The sequence below is a fragment of the Chelon labrosus genome (assembly GCF_963514085.1).
Source record: "Chelon labrosus genome assembly, chromosome: 12".
NCBI lineage: Eukaryota > Metazoa > Chordata > Actinopteri > Mugiliformes > Mugilidae > Chelon > Chelon labrosus.
In genome coordinates, this window is record NC_140345.1 from 29,955,794 (window position 1) to 29,978,186 (window position 22,393).

The 22,393-nt window shown below is 45.2% G+C and overlaps 1 protein-coding gene across 2 annotated transcripts in view; it reads left to right on the forward strand.

Annotated features, from left to right (window-relative positions):
• LOC311497082 (atrial natriuretic peptide receptor 1-like) overlaps positions 1-21,271 on the forward strand; it is a 41,937-nt gene extending 20,666 nt beyond the window's left edge. The window contains exons 5-22 of one of the 2 annotated variants that reach the window (XR_014699369.1): positions 2,747-2,841; positions 10,778-10,913; positions 11,805-11,889; positions 11,993-12,110; positions 12,342-12,416; positions 12,495-12,572; positions 12,842-12,946; positions 13,042-13,113; positions 13,196-13,358; positions 13,445-13,600; positions 14,661-14,829; positions 15,670-15,816; positions 15,912-16,035; positions 17,739-17,807; positions 18,314-18,488; positions 19,404-19,502; positions 20,193-20,593; positions 20,689-21,271. Coding sequence is in view for 1 of the 2 variants with exons in the window: in XM_084557207.1 (XP_084413333.1) it covers positions 2,747-2,841; positions 10,778-10,913; positions 11,805-11,889; positions 11,993-12,110; positions 12,342-12,416; positions 12,495-12,572; positions 12,842-12,946; positions 13,042-13,113; positions 13,196-13,358; positions 13,445-13,600; positions 14,661-14,829; positions 15,670-15,816; positions 15,912-16,035; positions 17,739-17,807; positions 18,314-18,488; positions 19,404-19,502; positions 20,193-20,338 (2,012 nt within the window). In the remaining variant the exon portion in view is untranslated. Of the gene's footprint in view, positions 1-2,746; positions 2,842-10,777; positions 10,914-11,804; positions 11,890-11,992; positions 12,111-12,341; positions 12,417-12,494; positions 12,573-12,841; positions 12,947-13,041; positions 13,114-13,195; positions 13,359-13,444; positions 13,601-14,660; positions 14,830-15,669; positions 15,817-15,911; positions 16,036-17,738; positions 17,808-18,313; positions 18,489-19,403; positions 19,503-20,192 lie in introns of both variants that reach the window. The other variant, XM_084557207.1, reaches the window with a different exon arrangement.
• Positions 21,272-22,393: the final 1,122 nt, after the last annotated feature.

Consider the following 22,393-nt stretch of genomic DNA (forward strand, 5'->3'; position numbering starts at 1 on the left):
AGGTCACCATGTGGTTGATAGTTGATGTAGAATCATGTGGATAGACTCTAAAGGACAGAAGATAATAAAACTAGTTCAGTTACATTTGATGGAGGAAAAGGATCATATATGAAATTGGGGTAAAAGGCTCAGATTCTGTCAATCAAGTCACCATGTGGTGCACAGTTGATGGAGGATCATATAGGAAGACTCCCTTCATTTAATTTCTTTATACTTTTATATTTATTTTGATTGGATTGTTTTATTATTTAGATGTTTTGTGCTTGTTAAAGCTTTGAACATCAGATGTTTTATTATGAGCTGCAGATTGTCTCAGAGAAGTCTTAACTCTTGCTCCAGTCCATCTCGTCCTGATGTCTCCTGCCGCTCGGTGCCGTCATGTATCGGCCTGTTTACCTGCTGTGAGCTCTAATGAGATCTGTCAGCCTCCTCTAAACTCTGATTCAGACGCCGTGGCCACGATAAACCTCGGCTGAGGTGACACGGTTACCAGGCAACAGGTTTCATCCTCGCTGAGATGTTTATTCCCTCATAAGAGGTGAAAGGCCTCGAGAAATGTGTGAATGAGAGGAGGAAAGATTTCATCAGAGACTATCTCCATGACAGACTGCACGCTGAGAGAGAGAGAATAGAGGCCAGAGGAAGATCAGATTACAGCTTCCTGTCATTTCCGCTCCATCAACTAATGGACGAACACTTCTCCCTCTTACAGTCTGTCCACTGAGGACTTTAATGCTAATTATAAGACGACAGATTCTCATCACCTTTAAATAAACGACGCCTCTGATCCGTCCACAGAGAAACTCAGTCATGATTCCTTCTTTACGCTGGTTTAAAGAAAAGACGTGAGTAGATTCAGTCTGGTTGTAGAAGAAAGAAGCAGGAGAATGATTTTAGGAGTTGAGCTGTGGAGTTCCACCTGAACATCACTTCATTTAAGACTCTTCACAACCGACCAGCTGCTTCAGTTTATGTTCAGCCTCAACACAGTTTTCATGACGGCTGCTCTGGACTCATCTTCTATGTGTAGAAGACGTTAACTCAAAGAATCTGAAGGAGATATTATTAACAATTCTTGTTTGAAATGATTTTAGAAACTACTTAAAATTCTTACTTGATTATATTTAGAGACAGTGGTTTGTGATCAGGAGCTGGTTCACTCTGTCATTTCATTCATTCATTCATTCGTTTTCCAAATCTCAAAAGTGTAACGTCATGAAATAATTCATGAGCGAAGCTGCAGGTCTTCTCTGGTGACTGATTCATTAATAATTAAATGTTTTCTGATCATCCAGGACAATTATTTAACCACTTCACTGGCGTACCTAATGAAGTGGCCAAGGATTTAATAAGAAGTTATCTGCTAGCGTGTTAGCTCTAGAGCAGTTTTTCAGTCGTAGACGTGGAGGGAATCGAACCAGTGCTCCTGCTACTAAAAGCCTCCAGTTTATGATCCTGTATTAAATGACTCGATGTCAGATTTTAACTTCTCCCAGACACGTCGGCCGTTAGAGTCAATCATTGACTTTTCGTAAACGTCGTAAACGTTGTAAACGTCGTAAACATCGACCTCCACTCGTCTTTGAAATGTGACCGAGCTCAAACACCCCCTCGTTCCTGGAAAACAACGACTTACCAGGAACACACATAAACCTCAGGGCTGCGTCCAATCAGAAGGCCTCCAAATGCCATCCTCCACTCTGGCCCCGCCCCCTCCTCATTTTATTACTGAACCGTAACAACCTGCCCTTTAAAACATTCCACGCTCATTATATCGCAGTTCAGGCTGAAACACCAGCCATAACATTAAGACCACTGATCATCTGGTTCTCTCCTGTCAGACAGGGCGTGAACATTTCATCCTCAGAGCTGAAAAAAATATTCAGCTGGGTCAGAACCTCTCCATGATCCTGGTCTGCAGTGGTCCAAGGAAGGAGAAGGAGCAGAGACAGGAGGAAGAGGAGGACAAAGATGAGGAGGAAAAGGAGGAAGAGGAAGAACAAGAGGAAGAAGAAGAAGAGAAAGAGGAGGAGGTCAACAGTTGTCCAAAAATATTTATATTTCCTCCACATGTAACTCCCCAGGGAAACCAGTCACCAAGACATGCTACATACATATTTTTATTTAACTTTTTATCCTCTCATTTATTGTTTTTAGTTTTTTTTTTTTTAGCGTTGTTTTCCGGTGTGCTGTTTTAAATCGTCGTTCAATCTTTTGTAAAGCACCTTGGTTCACCTGTGGGTCGATGTAAGGTGCTATATAAATAAAGTACATTTACGTTTACATTTACATATCAATGCTAAGCTAACTTTATTATGTGTAGTACCACCATTAGACCACTAGATGGAGGTAGAGGACCATGTATAACATTGAGATACAGAGCTCAAATTCTGTCAGGCAAGTCACCATGTGGTTCATATTATCAGTAAAATATATTTTTATATATTTAGATTTATTTTGTCGGTTGTATCTGATCAGAGTAATTAATTAAAGTTATTTTGAAAAGTCCACCAGTGAGATCTGAGCTCATGTTTGATGATCGTCGTTGATTCTGTGCTCAGAGGTTTTTGATGATTAGTTTCTCTGACGGTTTCATTAATCAATAATTAATGAGGAGACGTAAGAAACTTTATTGATCCCCGTCCTTTTCATCTGTTGGACGTCAGGTTGTTGTTGCCAGGACGGGAGCCGTAGACATAGATGGGATTGGACCACAGCGTCTCATGAGTCTGCTCTTCTTCCTCAGGTGTGACGGGAGTGGTCCACCTGGACGACAAGGGAGACAGAGAGACAGAATTTGCTCTGTGGGACATGATGGACACCAACAGCAGCGTCTTCCAGGTGGACACATACAGACGGACACAAAGACACACAGAGACAACAGTTGACATTTCTTTCTTTTAACAGTCATTATGTTAATCAGGTGGGCGGGGCTAACCCCACTCTGAAGCCAGATTGGTCAGATTATCAAAGCTCGCTATGCTAACTAAGCTTCCATCAGCTACATGCGACGCCTCGCTCACTGACACACACAGAAATAACAATTAAACTAAAAACATTTGTTATCATTCAAATATATTTTTTAATTTATTTAGACTCATTGTTAAAGGAGCTTCATTTACTATAAACTACTGAGGGTTTGGCCCCGGAGCGACCTATCTGACGCGCTAAGCGTTCAAGGAATGAGTCCACACGCGTCCCTTGACTGATCCTTCAGTCGGCGTTTTATTTTCGGTGTGATACAAAAAGTTATTCCATACATCCTCCATACCTAAATATTCAAACCCTTGTGTCTTAGCGGTCAAAAAAACGTTTGCCCTTCCGGGGTCACACAACACCTGACGGCCCCTGATTTCCCATTACCTTTCTACCTTTGTGTCGAAACTACCACAGCGCCCCCTACTGTACCCACAACAAATACAATTTCACCCTGCTTCCCCATAACAGTGTATTTGGCTCCTACACACCGGCCCCTAATTGTTAATGTTAACTAACATAACAATTTAAACAAAAATACAACAAAGGAGCCCAACTATAATACATAATTCACCCTGAACAACAGAGTTATACTTCATGTAGCAAAGTGAGTTTGGTCACTGGCCGTTCTATGATATTTGATTTAGTCTGCAATTTCACAGAACGCACCAGTCCATGTTTGTCAGGGAAAACTTCCAGTACCCGACCAAGTGGCCAGGATCCGCGAGGAGCTGAAGCATCCATGATTACCACGATATCTCCAACAATCAGACTCCTTTTCTTTTGGTTCCATTTTTGCCTTTCTTGGAGCAAGGGCAGATACTCTCGCACCCATCTCTTCCAGAAAAGATCGGCAAGATATTGTACCTGTCTCCATCGTCTTCTCACATATTGATCGTGAGGCTCAAATAGTCCAGGTGGCAGAGCTGGTTTTCCCTTTAACAGAAGAAGGTGGTTTGGTGTTAGTGGCTCCAAGTCATTTGGATCGTCTGAAAGCTTGGTGATTGGTCGATCATTCACAATGGCCTCCACTTCGCAGAACACTGTATGAAGCCCATCATCATCCAATGTCTGCTGACGTAGGACAGAACTGAGAACTCTCCTTACCAGGCGAATCATCCGCTCCCACACACCGCCATGATGTGAACCTGTTGGTGGATTAAAACTCCAACGGATCCCAACCTGCGACAGAACTCCTTGAATCCGGTCCTGGTTCAATGCAGCTAAAGCCTCTTTTAGCTCTCTTTCTGCTCCAATGAAGTTGGTACCATTATCCGACCACAGGTGTGCCACTTGTCCTCTCCTGCTGACAAAGCGCCGCAAAGCATTAATGCATGCGTCTGTGTCCAATGAGTTTGCTACCTCCAGATGGATGGCCCTGCTCGCCATACAGGTGAATATAGCTCCATAACGCTTACAGGTTGATCTTCCTTTCTTCACCTCGATTGGTCCAAAATAATCTACTCCGGTGTTGGTAAACGGTGGTAGATCAGGAAGGATTCTCACCTTTGGAAGGTCTGCCATCTTTTGTTCTACTGCTCTTCCATTATAGCGTCTGCAAAATCCACAGTCAACTATGACCTTCCTAATTGCTGAATTGCCATTTGTGATCCAAAACTTCTTCCTCACTGAGGATAGTGTGTGAGCTCGTCCTCCATGGCCCAGATTCTGATGAACATGTTTGAGAATGAGCATGGCAATATGCTGGTCTTTGGAGAGAATGAGTGGATGCTTGGCTTCCTCTGGCATTGCTCCTCTGCTCAATCTACCCCCAACTCTCAAAAGCCCATCGCTAAAGATTGGGTCCAGCCTGTATAGGGGACTCTGCCGACTCACAGTTGTCCTTCCAGATGAGAAAGCAGAAATCTCTTCACTGTATCTTTGTGCCTGGCAGTAGCGAATGATAGCAACCTCTGCTTTCAACAGGTCATCTAGTGTCAAAATATGACTCTTGGGTGCCACACATTGCTTCTTGCCCTGGCTGGTTTCCTGGTTAACCACAGAAGCATCCAAATGTCTTCTACAGCCACTCTGCTCCAACAACATGGTCTTTAACCTGAGGTACCAGGCAACTGCTGTCTTCAGCCTCCTCCAATCAGAAAAGTAGGCAATGAGACGGTCTGTAGGAGTAGACACATCATTCACAATGACGACGTTTGTTGTTACCTGCCTTTTGACTTCTTGGTCATCCACATCCAGAGACACTTCCAACACAGTTTTGGGCCATTCCTCCTCATATTTCCAGAGAAATGTTGGCCCCTCCAGCCACCTGCTGTTCTTCAGAAAGTCAGCAACCCTCATTCCTCTTGAAGCATCGTCAGCTGGATTGTCCTTTGAACCAACATGTCTCCACTGTGAAGGTTCAGAATTTTCCCTGATGGTGGAAATCCTATTGGCCACAAATGTATGAAAGCGCTTGTCTTCGTTGTTAAGATACTTCAACACTGAAGTGCTGTCAGTCCAAAATACTGATTCCTTCAACGGCAATTCTAACTCTGCCCTCAACATCGAGTCCACCCTGACAGCAAGGACGGCTGCTGTCAACTCAAGCCGGGGAATGGTAACAGCCTTCATTGGAGTTACTCTAGCTTTGCCAAGCAGGAAGGAGACATGGATGTGACCTTGTGGATTTAACATCCGAAGGTATGTTACGGTTCCATAGCCACCCTCGCTGGCATCGGCAAAGTGATGTAGCTGGGCATGTCTAAGTTCACCAAAGTCTACTGGTTTAATGCACCTGCTCACATTGAATACCGCCAGCAGATCCAAATCCTCCAGCCACCTTTTCCACTGATGCATGATGTCCTGTGGTAAAGGGTCATCCCATCCACAACTTCTCCTACAGAGCTCTTGTTGCATCATTTTAGCAGGCAAAGTGACTGGTGCCAGGAACCCAAAGGGATCATACACTGAGCTGTTAATAGACAACATCCCACGCCTGGTGAATGGCCGTTGCTTTTCTTCCAACGTAAACCTGAAAGAGTCTGTCTCCACACACCACTGTAGGCCCAGAGCTCTTTCCATAGGAAGTTCATCTCGGTCCAGATCCAGCTCCCTTAGGTCTTTGGCCCTTTGATCCTCAGTGATGGTCTGCAAAAGGATTCGACTGTTGCTGATCCACTTCTCCAAAGTGAAGCCGCCTTTCCTGCACAGAGCGATAAGATCCCTTACCGTCTGGATAGCTTCTCCCTCAGTGGCCGAGCTCTTCAAACAGTCATCCACGTAGAAATTCTGCTTGATGGCTTTCAACACTTTAGCTGAGAACTCAGAATGGTTGTCATCAGCAGTTTTCCTCAGTGCATAGCTTGCACAACTGGGAGATGACACTGCACCAAACAGGTGAACCGTCATCCTGTACTCCGCCAGATCCCTTGTGACATCCCCATCTGGCCACCAGAGAAAGCGCAGAAAATCCCTGTCCTCTTCGGCAACCTTCACCTGATGAAACATGGCCACGATGTCACCCATAAAGGCCACAGGTTCCTGTCTGAAACGGCTCAGAACACCCAGCAGTGAACTGGTGAGGTTGGGTCCCTGCAGGAGTTCACTATTCAATGATGTACCTTGAAACGTGGCTCCACAATCAAATACCACTCTGAGAGATCCCTTCCTCGGATGATAAACACCATGATGAGGAATATACCACACCTTCCCTTTTTTACAGTGCAGCAGTTTCTGAGGTACTTTCTCTGCATAGGTTTTACTGATGAGCCCGCTCATGTACTCTGTGTACTCCTGGTGCAAGCCCTCGTCATTAAGGAACCTCTTCTTCAGGCCCTGGATCCTTTGCTTTGCCACTGCCAAATTATTGGGCAGACAGACCTCCGTCTTCTTAAAGGGCAATTTCAGACAATACTTCCCCTCCTGAAGTACTGCTGACTGTTCCATTATTTGCATAAACCGGTGGTCCTCTCTTGACATTCCCCTTTCCTCTCTACTCCTTTCACTGAAGTCATGGTTATATTGCTTGGTCAGCATTTCCTCCAGTCTGCACACAGATATCCTGTTCACCGTGGTTGAGAGCAGGTCTTCCTCCATAGTACCACTGGTTCCATTCAGTGGACCATTAACGACCCATCCCAATACTGTCCTAACGGCGTATGGACCATCTCTCTCGCAGTTTATAACCTCCCATGGTTCCAGTAACTTGGGAGCGTTGGTCCCAATCAAAAGGTCTACATCCGCCCTTATAGATGGGATGTGAACTTTGGAGAGGTATGGCCACTTTGCCAGGTCCCCAGGTGTCGCCATGTCGTTCCCAGTTACTGGCATTTCCTTCTGTGTGATGACTTCTGGTAGACTGTGAAAGTTAATGCTGTCCAAACCTGCTACCTCCAACCCAGTTAATGAGTAGGCTGTTCTGACTGTTTTCTGTGTCATTGTGCGCAACAGGAAATTGGTTCTTCTCCCTGTAACGTTCAGCTTACACATGAGACTTTCTGTACAGAATGTGCCACTGCTTCCAGGATCCAAAAAGGCATAGGTTTTTATGATGCGGTTTCCTTTTGCATATTTCACCTGTACAGGAAGTATGGAGAGTGCACACCGATCCTTACCGGCCCCTGTATGTCCACATGTTTTTAGTAGCATAGGCACATCCTTAGATGCTTCCTCCTGAGATGTTTGCCTTTTGATGTGAAGCACGGTGGGATGAGCTTGTCTACAAACTTTACATGTCGAGCGCTTCTCACAGTCTCGGCTCATGTGTCCAACACACAAACATCCAAAGCAAACTCCCCCTTCCCGTAGACACTGTAGTTTTTCCTTGTGCTTTTTTCCTTGGAACTGTTTGCATTCCTCCAATGAGTGATTACGAGCACAACACAAACATCCACGTTCCAGCTTTCCAGGATCTGGTGTCTGTTCGCCTCCCTTTGATGGATCCATAGATGTCACTGTGGTGGCAACAACACTTCCCCTTACTCTGTCCCTTGGTTGTGATTTAAAGACGGTCTGAGATTTAAACCTGGTGCTTGCTCTTATCCCAGCACCAACAGGTAATGGGTCCTGTATGTCACCAAATAGGGGGTCAGAAAGTATTCTGACACGTCGCTCTATAAACATGACTAAGTCTCCAAACCGAGCTCTGCGGCATGCATTTTCCATGATGTCATGTGCTGCAGTCCTCCATTGTTCTCTCATTTTATATGGCAATTTTGTGACAATGGCTCTCATATTCACAGGCATGTCCAGTTCTTCCAGATATTGCAGTTCCTCCATTGCATTGCAGCATCCTCGCAAGAATAGGGAGAAAGCCTCGAGCTCTTTCAACTGTTCAGTTTTCATTGCCTGCCAAGCCAAAGCCTTTTCCATGTAAGCTGCCGCTACTTTGTATGGATTTCCAAAATGTTTTTGAATGAGTGACTTTGCTAGAGCGTAGCCACGCTCATAGCCCATGTGTTGGCAGCTGCGCACTAGCTCTCTTGGTTGTCCCCGTGTGAATTGCTCCAAATAGTATAAGCAATCAGCCTTTCCGGCCTTTTCCTCCACTCCTTGCTCAAAAGCTTTGATGAACGCTCCATATTTGAGAGGATCTCCATCAAATATAGGAATTTCTCGTGATGGTAGTGTCAGCGAGCGTTGCTGCTGTACCAGGGCAGCAGTGATCTCATTTTGCCTTTGCATGATGGTTAGTAGGTCAAGAGGCAGACTTTGAAGTTTTATCTGTTGACTTGTAGAATGGGCTTCCTCCTCCTTTAACTGTGTATTTGATGTCTGTCGGGGTAAATACTGTGATGTTCCTTTTACTATGTTTCCTTGTTCTAGTTCCTTGGAGATGTATTCATGTTTCGAACCCATTTCAAACTGTTGTTCAGATTCCTTTCGTTGCACAGCTTTTGGTGGTGGTTTGTCTGACGGCAGAGTCCATGTTGTTAAATCATGTGGTTGTTGTGTTGACTTCCATGCTTCAGGTTTGTATTCATTTGCCATAGGATTTAAGACATGGATTGATTCACGTTTTCCTTTTTCCTTTTCAAAATAGGAACTCATGCCATTTGAGGCTGCACGAGAGCCTTTGCGACTTAAAGCCTGTAGCACTTCCAGCTTAGCAGCAGATGCAGCTAATTCAGCCTCCACATGAAGTTGTTCCCTTCTCCTCCTCAACTGTTGCTCCTGCTCCTCCAAAGCATGCTGTTCCTTTAAAATTGCAGCACGAGCAACAATTGCAGCTCTCTCTGCCTCAGCTTTAACTCGTGCAGAGGATGTGGTACTGGACCTACCACTGTTAACACTCTTGGCTGAACGTTTGCTCCCAATATTGGAAATACTGTCATTGGGATTTATGTCATACTCAACATTTTCACGATCATTTACACAACCTTCATTGCCAGAGACCCACACCTTTACCTCTTTGACACACTCATCATTAAACAGCATCTTTGCTTTAAACCATATTTCATGTTTTTCTGCTTCATCAGATGGTAATAGACACAACAAAGATTCATGCAAGCATTTTACCTCTTCACACACATCAATCAATTCCCCAAGAGCATTTTGAACCTGTATTTTTTCACCTTTTAACATGTAGGCTAACTTTGGATCGTTTTCCTTATTGTGGCTGCTTTGTTTAGCTTTGCCTTCCTAGCATTCTGCAGCCTGTCCAATTTCTCGGCAAGTGCTTTAGCAGTGAGTTTAATCACTCGTTTTGTAGTTTGAGTTCCCATCCCACTAGTCACACTGCCCGGTTTACTAGCATTTCGCACATCAGTTCCGGTAATGTCCGACACAGCGTCCTGCGTCTCCATGGCAACCAGTCAGCCAGTCCGTGAATAGTTCGCAATGTAATCAGTCAACGCAAAGTCTGTGTTCTGTTCAAGTCGGTAACCAATGCATTGGACTTACGTGTGCACACGATTTGAATGGCCATTACCGTGTAGCGCTACACATACCTTACGCGTTGGGCGCCGAGCGGTGATCAGCTGATCCGACGCTTGTTAGCAGTTTTAGCTTTAGCACCGTCGCTCCTGTGTCGATGAAACTGCAACATCCAGCACGCAGAGATCCAACACCTGGTAGCCCTCCTCCTGTGACACCTCCGGTCTGTGCCGAACGTGCCGAAGGTTTCACAAACAAAGTCCAATCGTTGCGGAGGTTTTTTGACTAATGTTAAAGGAGCTTCATCTACTATAAGCTACTGAGGGTTTGGCCCCGGAGCGACCTATCTGACGCGCTAAGCGTTCAAGGAATGAGTCCACACGCGTCCCTTGACTGATCCTTCAGTCGGCGTTTTATTTTCGGTGTGATACAAAAAGTTATTCCATACATCCTCCATACCTAAATATTCAAACCCTTGTGTCTTAGCGGTCAAAAAACCGTTTGCCCTTCCGGGGTCACACAACACCTGACGGCCCCTGATTTCCCATTACCTTTCTACCTTTGTGTCGAAACTACCAGCGCCCCCTACTGTACCCACAACAAATACAATTTCACCCTGCTTCCCCATAACAGTGTATTTGGCTCCTACACTCATCACTTCATCAACATCAGAGTCGTGGAGTTACTCAGATCAGAGAGATTAAATAAAGTTCATTTCGTCCAGCAGTGAGACGACATCAGTCAGGACTGATCGTCTTCTGATTGCTGATTGGTTGCGTATTGATCGTGTTCTGATTGCTGATTGGTTGCGTATTGATCATGTTCTGATTGCTGATTGGTTGCGTATTGATCATGTTCTGATTGCTGATTGGTTGCGTATTGATCGTATTCTGATTGCTGATTGGTTGCGTATTGATCGTCTTCTGATTGCTGATTGGTTGTGTATTGATCGTCTTCTGATTGCTGATTGGTTGTGCGTCTGCAGATCGTCCTGGTGTACAACAGCTCTGAGGAGCATCTGACGACTGTTCCTGGAACAGCTCTACACTGGGTGGGCGGAGTCTGTCCTCCAGACGTTCCCGTGTGCGGCTTCAAGAATGACAACCCGGTCTGCATGGCGAGTCAGTCTGAGAAACCACAGCACAATAAACAATCAGGACATTATGATGAATTCATAATTAATTAAAATGTATTAATCTCTAAATAAATTATTAATAAATGTAATTTAATTTTTGAAGCAACTAAAACTCTTCATACATTCTGACAAAACTGATCACCAGAGTTTAGACGGACTGGTTGGTTGTTTGGTTGTTTGTTTGTTTGTTTGTTTGTTTGTTTGTTTGTTTGGTTTGCGAGATTAAAACCAAGATAAATGATTAAGGGCCCGTCCACACGGAAACGCAAAAACGCCGAAACGCATAAGTTTTTCATCGTTTTGGCCTTTCGTCCACACGTATCCTGTAAACGCATTGCCCTAAAACGCACTTTTCTGAAAACGGGTCCCAGGGTGGAGAAATTCGAAAACGCAGCTCTTGCGTTTTCATGTGGACGGCGAATACGGGGAAAATGATGACATCATCGCCACACCCCCGAGCAGCCTTCCACATCCCGCAAGACGTCTCGTAACAACATCAACAACAATGGCGGACTACATGCTAGTTTTCATGCTGGAGACGATATTGAGCCTATTAGGGTTACTAGGACAAAATATCACGCTCCTGTGCCACCAGGCTGAGCAAAAAAGGCGATTTGTAAACAGCGCTCAAGCTTTATGCGCATGCTCCGCATCTTCCTCTCCATTTTTGGTGAATTTCTGAAACCGAAACAGCGCCACTCATAGGCCTGGAATAGGAAGTAGCGTTTTCGGTCGTGCTGAAACGGATCCGTGTGGACGCGGATATTTCTTGAAATGATGATCGAAAACGGAGAGGGAAAAGATCGTTTTCGTACGTGTGGACGGGCCCTGAGTGTTTCTATTAATGTTCATGTCTCTTAATGACACTCTCCTTCAGAGACCGTCACCATCCACCAGATGGTCTCCATCGTGGTCTTCTTCATCTTCATCATGACTCTGACCGTCACTGTGTTCATCTACAGGTGAGGAGGCTTCATACTAAAGGTTCCTCAGATCAGATCTTTGTGGTTCTGCTAACCATCAATGACCTGGTTGATGTTTGAACTGTCTGATTGTCTCCTGCAGGAGGATGAAGCTGGAGAAGGAGCTGGTGGCTCAGCTCTGGAGGATCTCCTGGGACGACATCCAGATGAGTAACCTGAACAAGGTGCTGCGCAGCGGCAGCAGGATCACGCTGTCATTGGTCAGCACAACACACTCCTTCACAATAAAATACACACTGCTCAGCACAGACACACACTCCTTCACAATAAAATACACACTGTACAGTTTGTTAGTGGTTCTATTAAACAGTTTCTAATGATTTGACTTAAATCCTGGAAGACGATGATGAAGAGACAGGAAGTTCCTCTTCTTCTTCTAGCTCTATTGTGCCGTCTGTTGTGTATTAACAGTGTGTGTTGTGTCTCCTCAGAGAGGCTCTAACTGTGGATCTTTGCTGACTGGAGATGGAAACCTTCAGGTGTTTGCTAAGACTGGATACTACAAGGTCAGTGAATGGTCCGTCCCCTCTGATGGACGCTGTGGACGTGGTTTGTCCCTCATCATGCTGTTGGTTTTCTTCCAGGGGAACATCGTGGCCATTAAATACTCCAACAGGAAACGCATCGAGCTGAACAGGAAGGTCCTGTTTGAACTGAAACATGTGAGTGTCTGATGGTTTAAGGAGGAAAGGATTCAAATGAAGTCAGCTTTGACTGAAGGACTTGGTTACTAATGTAAACCAGGGTTCCATGAACTCATTGTCTCTTTGAATCTAAGAAGAAAACAGAAGAAGGTCTTAAAAACTCACTTAGATTTTTGATGGTGAGTCTTTTCCTCGTTGGAGATGCTGAAGGAAGAAACTTTAAGAAGACACTGAATGTCTCCGTCTCCAGGTTTTATTCAACATCCTTCATGTCTCTGTTTGTGCAGATCAGAGACGTTCAGAACGAACACCTGACCAGGTTCATCGGAGCGAGCATCGACCCACCCAACGTCTGCATCATCACCGAGTACTGTCCCAGAGGAAGTCTGCAGGTAAGTCCCTCTGTCTGTCTCTCTGTCTGTCTCTCTGTCTGTCCCTCTGTCTGTCCCTCTGTTGGACTGGTTTCTTGTCCTCTCTGTGTCCTCAGGACATCCTGGAGAACGACAGTATCACTCTGGACTGGATGTTCAAGTATTCTCTCATCAATGACATAGTTAAGGTAGGTGTCCACTTCCTGTCTCCCTGTCCTCACGATGGCTGGATCAAACGTCCATGTTGGACATGTCTCTCTCTCCCTGCAGGGCATGGTCTTTCTCCACAACAGTGTCATCTTCTCTCATGGTAAACTCAAGTCGTCAAACTGCGTTGTCGACAACCGCTTCGTCCTGAAGATCACTGACTACGGTTTGTCCAGTTTCCGGTTTGAGAGCGACTCTGGGAGCGACGCTCACGCCTACTACGCCCGTGAGTCTCTGCTACAGACAAAGATTTAAATGAGAACCAGGTCATGAGTCTGTTTGATGCAGCATTTCTGAATCTGATCTCTGCAGAGAGGTTGTGGATGGCTCCAGAGCTGCTAAGGATGGAATGTCCTCCTCCTCAGGGGACCCAGAGAGGGGACGTCTACAGCTTTGGCATCATCCTCCAGGAGGTGGCGCTGCGGCGAGGAGTCTTCTACCTGGAGGGAGACCCACTCAGCCCCAAAGGTAGAAAGAAACTTTTCAAACCATTTTATTTAGACTGGACATCATCATGTTCTACCATTGTGGTATTGTGTTTATTATCTGTAGTACCACCATTAGACCACTAGATGGAGACAAAGGACCATGAATGAAAGGCACAGGGCTCAGATTCTATCAGTCCAGTCACCATGTGGTTCATAGTTGATGTAGAATCATGTGGATAGACTCTAAAGGACAGAAGATAATAAAACTATATCAGTTACATTTGTTGATGAAATATTGAGACAGAAGAAGAAACTCTGACATGATGACTGAGAAATAATGTGGTTAATGTTGTTGTTCCATTTTGACTGTCCCTCATATTTACAGAGTTTTCAGTAAAATACACTTGGAGAGTTGTTTCTATAGATTTAAAGCCTGATCTTGTAGTATGACTCACTGACTGGTAGTTAGCTACAGAACATTCTGGTACCGGGTTCTTGGTGTGGAACACCTTCAGCTCCCTGACATCTTCTTTAACCTCTCTTCTCTCTTCAGGAAAGATTCATTTGGTTCTGGATTGTGTTCTTGTCTGTACTTTGGATTTGTTAGTGGAACCACTTCAGGTTCAACATTCAGACAGACGGCGTCTCATTGTCTTCAGCCACTCTCTGATAGGATCCAGTAGTAGGAACAATAAACCATGACACTTCCACCTCCGTGCTTCACAGCTGATTTTAGGTTGTTCTCCTGAAAAGCTCCAAACATTTCTACCTTTAATTCATCTGTCCAGAGATGTTCACAGACAAACTGTAGTTTTATCCAGAAAATGCTGAAACAAGGGCATTTCAAATGGCCCCCCCAAAGTCAGGTGAGTGTCTGGTTGTTAACAGACTCTAGTGGGTTGGATGCACAGTACCATGACCTGGATGACTGAGAACCTTCACAGATGAACTATAGTGTTTGTGGACAAAAGAAGTCTTTTCCTCACATGCAGTCAAACTTGTAGAATCTCTCCGTGGTTGTTGATGCTGCTGCTGAGTTACCCGCAGGTTCTCAGATTATATTTTGGGTTCTTGCTGAAGTAAATCTCTGTGTCCTGCAGAGATCGTGGACCGGGTGACTCTGGGCGAGTGGCCCTGTCTGAGGCCGACTATCGACCCTCAGAGTCACAGCCCCGAGCTGGGTCAGCTGATGCAGCGCTGCTGGGCCGAGGAGCCGACGGAGCGACCCGAGTTCAACCACATCCGAGTGCTGCTGCGCAAACAGAACAAGTAAGACCTCAGGAATCCTTCTGTCAGCGAACGCACCTCAGACTGCAGCTGTCAGCAGCTTGAGTGTCGTCGGTTTGAGCTGCTGTTTTAGAGACTTCATTTATGTTTAATTCAGTTTCAAACTCATCATGTTTGACACAACAGAGACAGAGTCGCAAAGAGCTGATAAACAACTGACTGTTATAGACTCTTATATCGTACCTTTAGTTACCTTAAGAAAGTTAAATCTCGTATAAAAACTACAAAACTAGAAACATATCCTGTACAGAGCTGCTTAAACTTTAGTTCCCTTCAGTATTTCTACATTTCTTCAAAACATTTCTTCAAAACATCCTGAAAGTAGACGAAGAGAACCTGATCACACGCATAAGACAGAAGCGTTATTCTAATGAGCCAACATTACATATCAGTGAGATGCTAAAGTAAGAGCAGTTGATGTGAGGAAACCCACCAACATCTCAGAACTGAAGTGGTTCTGTTCTGAGGAATGGGCTACAATTCCTCCAAGCTGCTGTAGACCACTGATCAGCAGTTATGAGAAACATTTAGTGACAAGGAGGTCACAGCAGATACTGGACACAAGGAGGACATGATATGTAATATTTGCTCACTTTAGTCTAATGTTTCTTTGTCTACTTTCAGGACTTGAAAGTCGTTTTTATGAAGAAATGTAAAGGAAGGCAGCCAACGTTTCTGGATATGATGGAATATTTATTTCTGGCCTCAGTTTGGACAGTTGTCGTCCATCTTTATTTCCAGTTTGTGGTCCTGACTAACACAAACATGTCCTTCAACTTGTTACTGATGCTGATCACTGGATGGAAACTTGACTGTGTTCAGGGAGTCGAGGACCAACATCCTGGACAACCTGCTGTCCCGCATGGAGCAGTACGCCAACAACCTGGAGGAGCTGGTGGAGGAACGGACTCAGGCTTATCACGAGGAGAAACGCAAGGCCGAGGCTCTGCTCTACCAGATACTACCACAGTAATTATACTACATAAAATGCTACTACTACTCCTATAGCTGATGCTACTACTACAGCACTACTGCAGTACTCAGTATATCTCCCTGTGTCTCAGCTCGGTGGCGGAGCAGCTGAAGCGTGGAGAGACGGTTCAGGCCGAAGCCTTCGACTCCGTCACCATCTACTTCAGCGACATCGTGGGCTTCACCGCCATCTCTGCAGAGAGTACACCGATGGAGGCCAGTCTAACTGTTAGCCTAGCTTAGCATTAAATCGACACCTACCAACACCTCTAAAGCTCTCTGATGAAGAGCACTGAGTAAATATAAAAACATATTTCAGCTTCTTCAGAGTCTCCTCAGCTTGTGTTCATCAGCTTCAAAACACTCACTGGAGTCTCTTCTTTGGGTTTTTCTAAAACTTCTGGACAGTTTTGCAACGTTAGCTGATCAGCTCAGAGAACCAGAACCAGAACCAGATCCACAGATATTCTCCAAAACAAGATGATCTAATAGAAATACAGACCAACTGATCAGCTGATTCAGGAGAGACCAGCTCTGCAGCTCCTCCTAGCTTCCTAGCCTCCTAGCTAACGGTAGCTCTTCCTAGCCTCCTGGTCTCCCAGCTAACAGTAACTCTTCCTAGCCTCCTAGCCTCCCAGCTAACGGTAGCTCTTCCTAGCCTCCTGGTCTCCCAGCTAACGGTAACTCTTCCTAGCCTCCTAGCCTCCCAGCTAACGGCAGCTCCTCCTAGCCTCCTAGCCTCCCAGCTAACGGCAGCTCTTCCTAACCTCCTAGCCTCCCAGCTAACGGTAACTCTTCCTAGCCTCCTGGTCTCCCAGCTAACGGTAGCTCTTCCTAGCCTCCTAGCCTCCCAGCTAATGGTAACTCTTCCTAGCCTCCTGGTCTCCCAGCTAACGGTAGCTCCTCCTAGCCTCCTAGCCTCCCAGCTAACGGTAGCTCTTCCTAGTCTTCTAGCCTCCCAGCTAACAGTAGCTCTTCCTAGCCTCCTAGCCTCCCAACTAACGGTAACTCTTCCTAGCCTCCTGGTCTCCCAGCTAACGGTAGCTCCTCCTAGCCTCCTAGCCTCCCAGCTAACGGCAGCTCTTCCTAACCTCCTAGCCTCCCAGCTAACGGTAACTCTTCCTAGCCTCCTGGTCTCCCAGCTAACGGTAGCTCTTCCTAGCCTCCTAGCCTCCCAACTAACGGTAACTCTTCCTAGCCTCCTGGTCTCCCAGGTAACGGTAGCTCTTCCTAGCCTCCTGGTCTACCAGCTAACAGTAACTCTTCCTAGCCTCCTGGTCTCCCAGGTAACGGTAGCTCTTCCTAGCCTCCTGGTCTCCCAGCTAACGGTAACTCTTCCTAGCCTCCTGGTCTCCCAGCTAACGGTAACTCTTCCTAGCCTCCTGGTCTCCCAGCTAACGGTAACTCTTCCTAGCCTCCTGGTCTCCCAGGTAACGGTAGCTCTTCCTAGCCTCCTGGTCTCCCAGCTAACGGTAACTCTTCCTAGCCTCCTGGTCTCCCAGCTAACGGTAACTCTTCCTAGCCTCCTGGTCTCCCAGCTAACGGTAACTCTTCCTAGCCTCCTGGTCTACCAGCTAACAGTAACTCTTCCTAGCCTCCTGGTCTACCAGCTAACGGTATCACCTACAGACTGAGAGGCTGCATCAGATGACTTGACACCTGAACCCAGCTCGGATGGTGGAGAAGAAAAGGGAGAGGCAGCAAAAAGAGCTCAGCTTATGAGGAACCCCTTCAAAATAAAAGCCTGTAATTTTCTGGTTGGTAAATGAAGAGTGTTATTGAGCCAGAAGTAGGTGACTCTGAAGAACCGTAAAACATTAAACCTGGTTTAGGTTTCTTTGTTGGTTCATGGTTTTTCCTGCTGTGGTTGTTTGAGGATCAGGAACTACTTCCTGTTGAATCTGAACGTTTGTCTGCAGGTGGTGACTCTGCTCAACGACCTCTACACCTGTTTTGATGCCATCATCGACAACTTTGATGTTTACAAGGTAAAAACGGATCCTCTCTCTGCTGCCTTGAATAATTAATTCTCTCTTGTGCTTCAAAGACACAAACATCTTGAAGAATTGATGAGATTAGAGTTTACTGATGAAAGGACCTGCAGATGAAAATGAACCAGAACAGAAACTCCTCATCGAGAAAATCTAATCAGCAGCGAATGAAAAACCTCCTCCAGAGTAGGAAGATCATTCGAGACTAACTATTGAACTTACAGTCTGTAGAACCAGTGGCCACCATGACAGCTCGTGGAGCTCCCCCTGGTGGCTGACTGCAGTATAGGTCATAAGCCCCGCCCCCTAAAGTACACATCACATACTTGTGAGGTAGTTAATCTAATGCTTAAATTGCCCCCTGGGGACAAATAAAGTTTTCTGAATGTGAATCTGATGACACTGAGTTTTGGTCACGTTCACCAATGAGAGGAAGTGGAGATGTGTCGGCCATTTTGGTTCTACAGCCTCTGGTCTGACCCGGTGTCCTGTGGCGCCCCCAGGTGGAGACCATCGGCGATGCCTACATGGTGGTGTCAGGGCTGCCGGTGAGGAACGGGAAGCTGCACGGCAGAGAGATCGGACGCATGGCCCTCGCTCTGCTGGACGCCGTCCGGACCTTCAAGATCCGCCACCGACTGGAGCAGCAGCTGAAACTGAGGATAGGGATTCACAGCGGTAAGGACGCCATCACACCAAATCCTGGTCCTAGACCCCCACCACAGCCATGACCTCATCCATCGTCACATTACCTCACATCAGCCCTTTATTACTGAACTGATCCTTCAGTCCTGCTCATCTTGTTTCACGGTTACATAAATCTTCTCACTACATAATTAATTCCAACCTTCGTTTAAAGCATAAAATAAACTTTCAAATTCAGTAAGAAGGCTGAGACATTTATACATTTATTCTGAGAGTTATTATCAGACAGAACTGCGCCAGAACGTTTACAGTCCCCCAACCTCAACATTACCATTATCAAATCAAAGAAGAATTGTTTCCACATCCAGAGCTGCTAAAACGTTATCTCTACTGTTAGCTTTTCTACATTTCTTCATAAAAATGACTCAAAACATCAACAGACAAGTCATGAAAGTCAACAAAGAGAACCCAACCAAACACATGAAACACAAACATTAGACTAAAGTGAGCCAATATTACATATCATGTCCTCCTTGTCTCCAGTATCTGCTGTGACCTCCTTGTAACTAAATGTTTCTGGTAACTGCTGATCAGTGGTCTACAGCAGCTTGGAGGAATTTTAGCCCATTTTGGTCTAATATATTGGTTGGGTTCTCTTTGTCGACTTTCAGGATGTTTGGAGTAATTTTTATAAAGAAATGTACAAAATGATGCAGGAAGCTTCTTGGTGGGATTAAACCCTGGACCAGGTCTAGACCATAAACACACCCCGTTGATTTCTCTAAAGATTTCAAACAATACCTGAAAGATTTCTGGGGATCAATTAAAGGATCATTTCAGAACTACAGTTCTTTTTAGTTCTCCTCAGCTTCAGTCACAAACAGCAGTAAATGTTCTCATTATTAAACCTGAGTCTCCTCTGATGCTTCCTGTCACTGTCTGCTGCAGGTCCGGTGTGTGCAGGAGTGGTTGGTCTGAAGATGCCACGTTACTGTTTGTTTGGTGACACCGTCAATACATCGTCACGGATGGAGTCCACCGGAGAAGGTGAGAACCTGGACTTGTCCAGACCCTCATACCATCCAACTTCTCCAGTTTATTCATAAATCAGATGTAGAATATTGTACCAGCTGCTGTCTCTAATGGATCTCTACCTACCGCTGGATCAGAACCATCAACAGCTGCTTGTTGACTTGGAGACATGATCCAGATGTTGGAGCAAGATGGAAAGACTCTCACATGTTAAGATCTGATTTATTCTAGAGACAAAGACTCAGATTAGACCTGAACCCTGGAAGCTTCATCCTCAGAGGAACCAGGTCTCTGATGAGGAGCAAACATCTGATGATGAAGGAGATACTGAGAAAATAATGAGCAGCGTCTTTATCGTCTAATTCTACAGCTTGTTCTAAAATATGGATCATCTCTTAACTGAGCTCCTCCTCCTCAGATCAGCCCTGTTGAGTAAACTTTACGTCGTTCAGCTTCATCTAATCTGTCAGTTCTTAGAGAAAGTTTCATTTTTTTACAGCTCCTGTAGTTTCCAGATCATTTACTGAACACCAGCTGTAGTTTAGATGTAAATTCTAATAATATAATAATAGTGCTGTAATCTGATTGGTTCGTTCAGACAGTTTCACTGCAGCTGACTCTCAGGAAGTTATGAGGAACCTTCAAAAGTGTTTGAGTCCAGAGTTAAAGACATGTAGACGTGAACTCTTGTGCTTTTGTTGGTAGCCCTGAAGATCCACGTGTCGGCGGCGACTCGTGACGTCCTGCAGGAGTTCAACTGCTTCCAGCTGGAGCTGAGAGGAAACATCGACATCAAGGGCAAAGGAAAAATGACCACCTATTGGCTACTGGGAGAGAGCGACAGCCAATGACAAAGCATCGCTGGCAGGAAGGACAGGAGAGAAGAAAGAAGACGTCTGAGGCGGTCGTCCTGCAGCAGACCCAGGATCAGATGGAACCAGGCTGAGAACTCTCTCTACAGAACCAGGACAGACAAACAGCTTCTGTGGTTCAGGTCTGGACGAGTTCATGGTGACTCGTCCCACAGAAGAACAGGCAGCTAGCCATGAACCTGAACCAGCCAGTCAGACAAACCAGATCACAGGTTGTTCATGTTGCTCGTCCAGGTAAGTTTCATCTAAATGACCTCAAGAGGAAGCAAAGAGCACCTGACAGTCTGGAAGACCAGCTTCAGTTTACCAGATGTTTTCACTTTTACCAGAGAAAAGAAATATACCGTAGATCAGACTGGATGAGCAGCGCCTCAGAGAACCTCTGTAAATATTTATGTTTCATTGTGTTTTAAATAAAGAGTAAAAGTTTTCAGTCAGTCTCTTGTTGTGAAGCAGCGACGTCCAGAAGAACTAAAGCTGGGACGAGACCCCAGCAGAGACTGAACCTGTACTGACCTGCAGTGTTCACATTAAAGCTGTGGTTTAGTTCTTATTCACACCACAGTAAGCTCTGCTCTGATTGGCTGAAGGATGTGCATTAGATGAATCACAGAGTGATGTGACAAACACACCATAATAATTCAACACTACTGTGGTTTCTGTGCTGTCGGATCCAGATCCGGTTCCATCAGAACCAGAGTCTCTACATCTGGACTTCATTCTGATCCAGAGAAGAAAACATACGGATCATCCTCCAACCAATCAGAGACATTTAAACTAATCACATGACTTGTATGACTGGAAGGTTTCTGCTAACAGACGAACGATCCCGTCATTTTATTTAACGTGGTAACAACAGGTTGATGATGTTGATTAACTGCAGCTGATCAATCATCAAATGAATTCACTGACCAGCAAATAGACCTCATGACATTAAGAATATATATATTTATATATATTTTGTTGTGACCTGGCTCGTAAGCCATGACAGAAAAACAGAGAAACGCAGTTTAACATAAAGGTTAACTGATTTATTTAAACAAACCAACAATCAACCCATAAGAATTAATGAGGTTTGAGTGTGAGTATCAGTGTCTGTCGATGGGTGCATGATAGTGTATTGTTGAGAGGTGCTAACATAAAACAAATACAACAAAAACCCATGCTGGAGGAATCCAGGTCAAAGAGCAGAGAGAACAGGCGCGTTCGACTTGTCTGCGCCTGTCTGAGTCTGACTTGCTTACGTCAGCGTGATCTTACGCCGACTGTAGGGGTGGAGCATAAAACGGCTGCAGACAAGTCGGACACGGTCAACTTCGTGTAAACAATGGCGGATCTCGCGGTGTTTGCATTCGTTGTTGCCGACGAAATAGAAGCTTTGGAGTTACCGGAATTTATACCCGTGTTACAACAAGCATGCTGTATGCAAAGGATTGTGAATAGCAGCAAATCTACTGAATAAGGATTAAGTAGCATAGTGCTTTGGTCTCCAATCTTGGCGAAAATGAACTGCTGATTAGGCTACTTATTTGAATATTTACTTTTACACCCAAAGTCGTTTAGCACCTGTAACTCAACCATGAAACGAATTCACAGAAAGATATTGAGATGGAGATTAAATGCCATTTGTTTTCATTTTTGGACAGACAGGTGTGAAGAAGAACCCCAAAAACCTACTAACCGTTAACAAGATTTGAACTACGGACGGCCGATCGCCAGACTGACGTGTTACCCACTAAACCAATTTAGGATGATACTGAAGAAGCAGTACTACGATATAAGTAAAGGATAATGGACGACACTTCTACAAATTGAATGCACGCGTTCTAGATGGTAAAACGGCCCAACGCGAAGCCTTAGAACGTAACCTGCGTGATTCAGCTCTGCACACGCCCGGACTCGAACCAGCAGCACCTCGGATCGGGAGGCGAGCGTGCTGACAGTTGAGCCAATAGCCCAGACTGTTTTTTATTTTATTTTATAGTCTAATGGAGTGAAGTCCATTATCCCGCTTATTCTACTGTTACCAACATG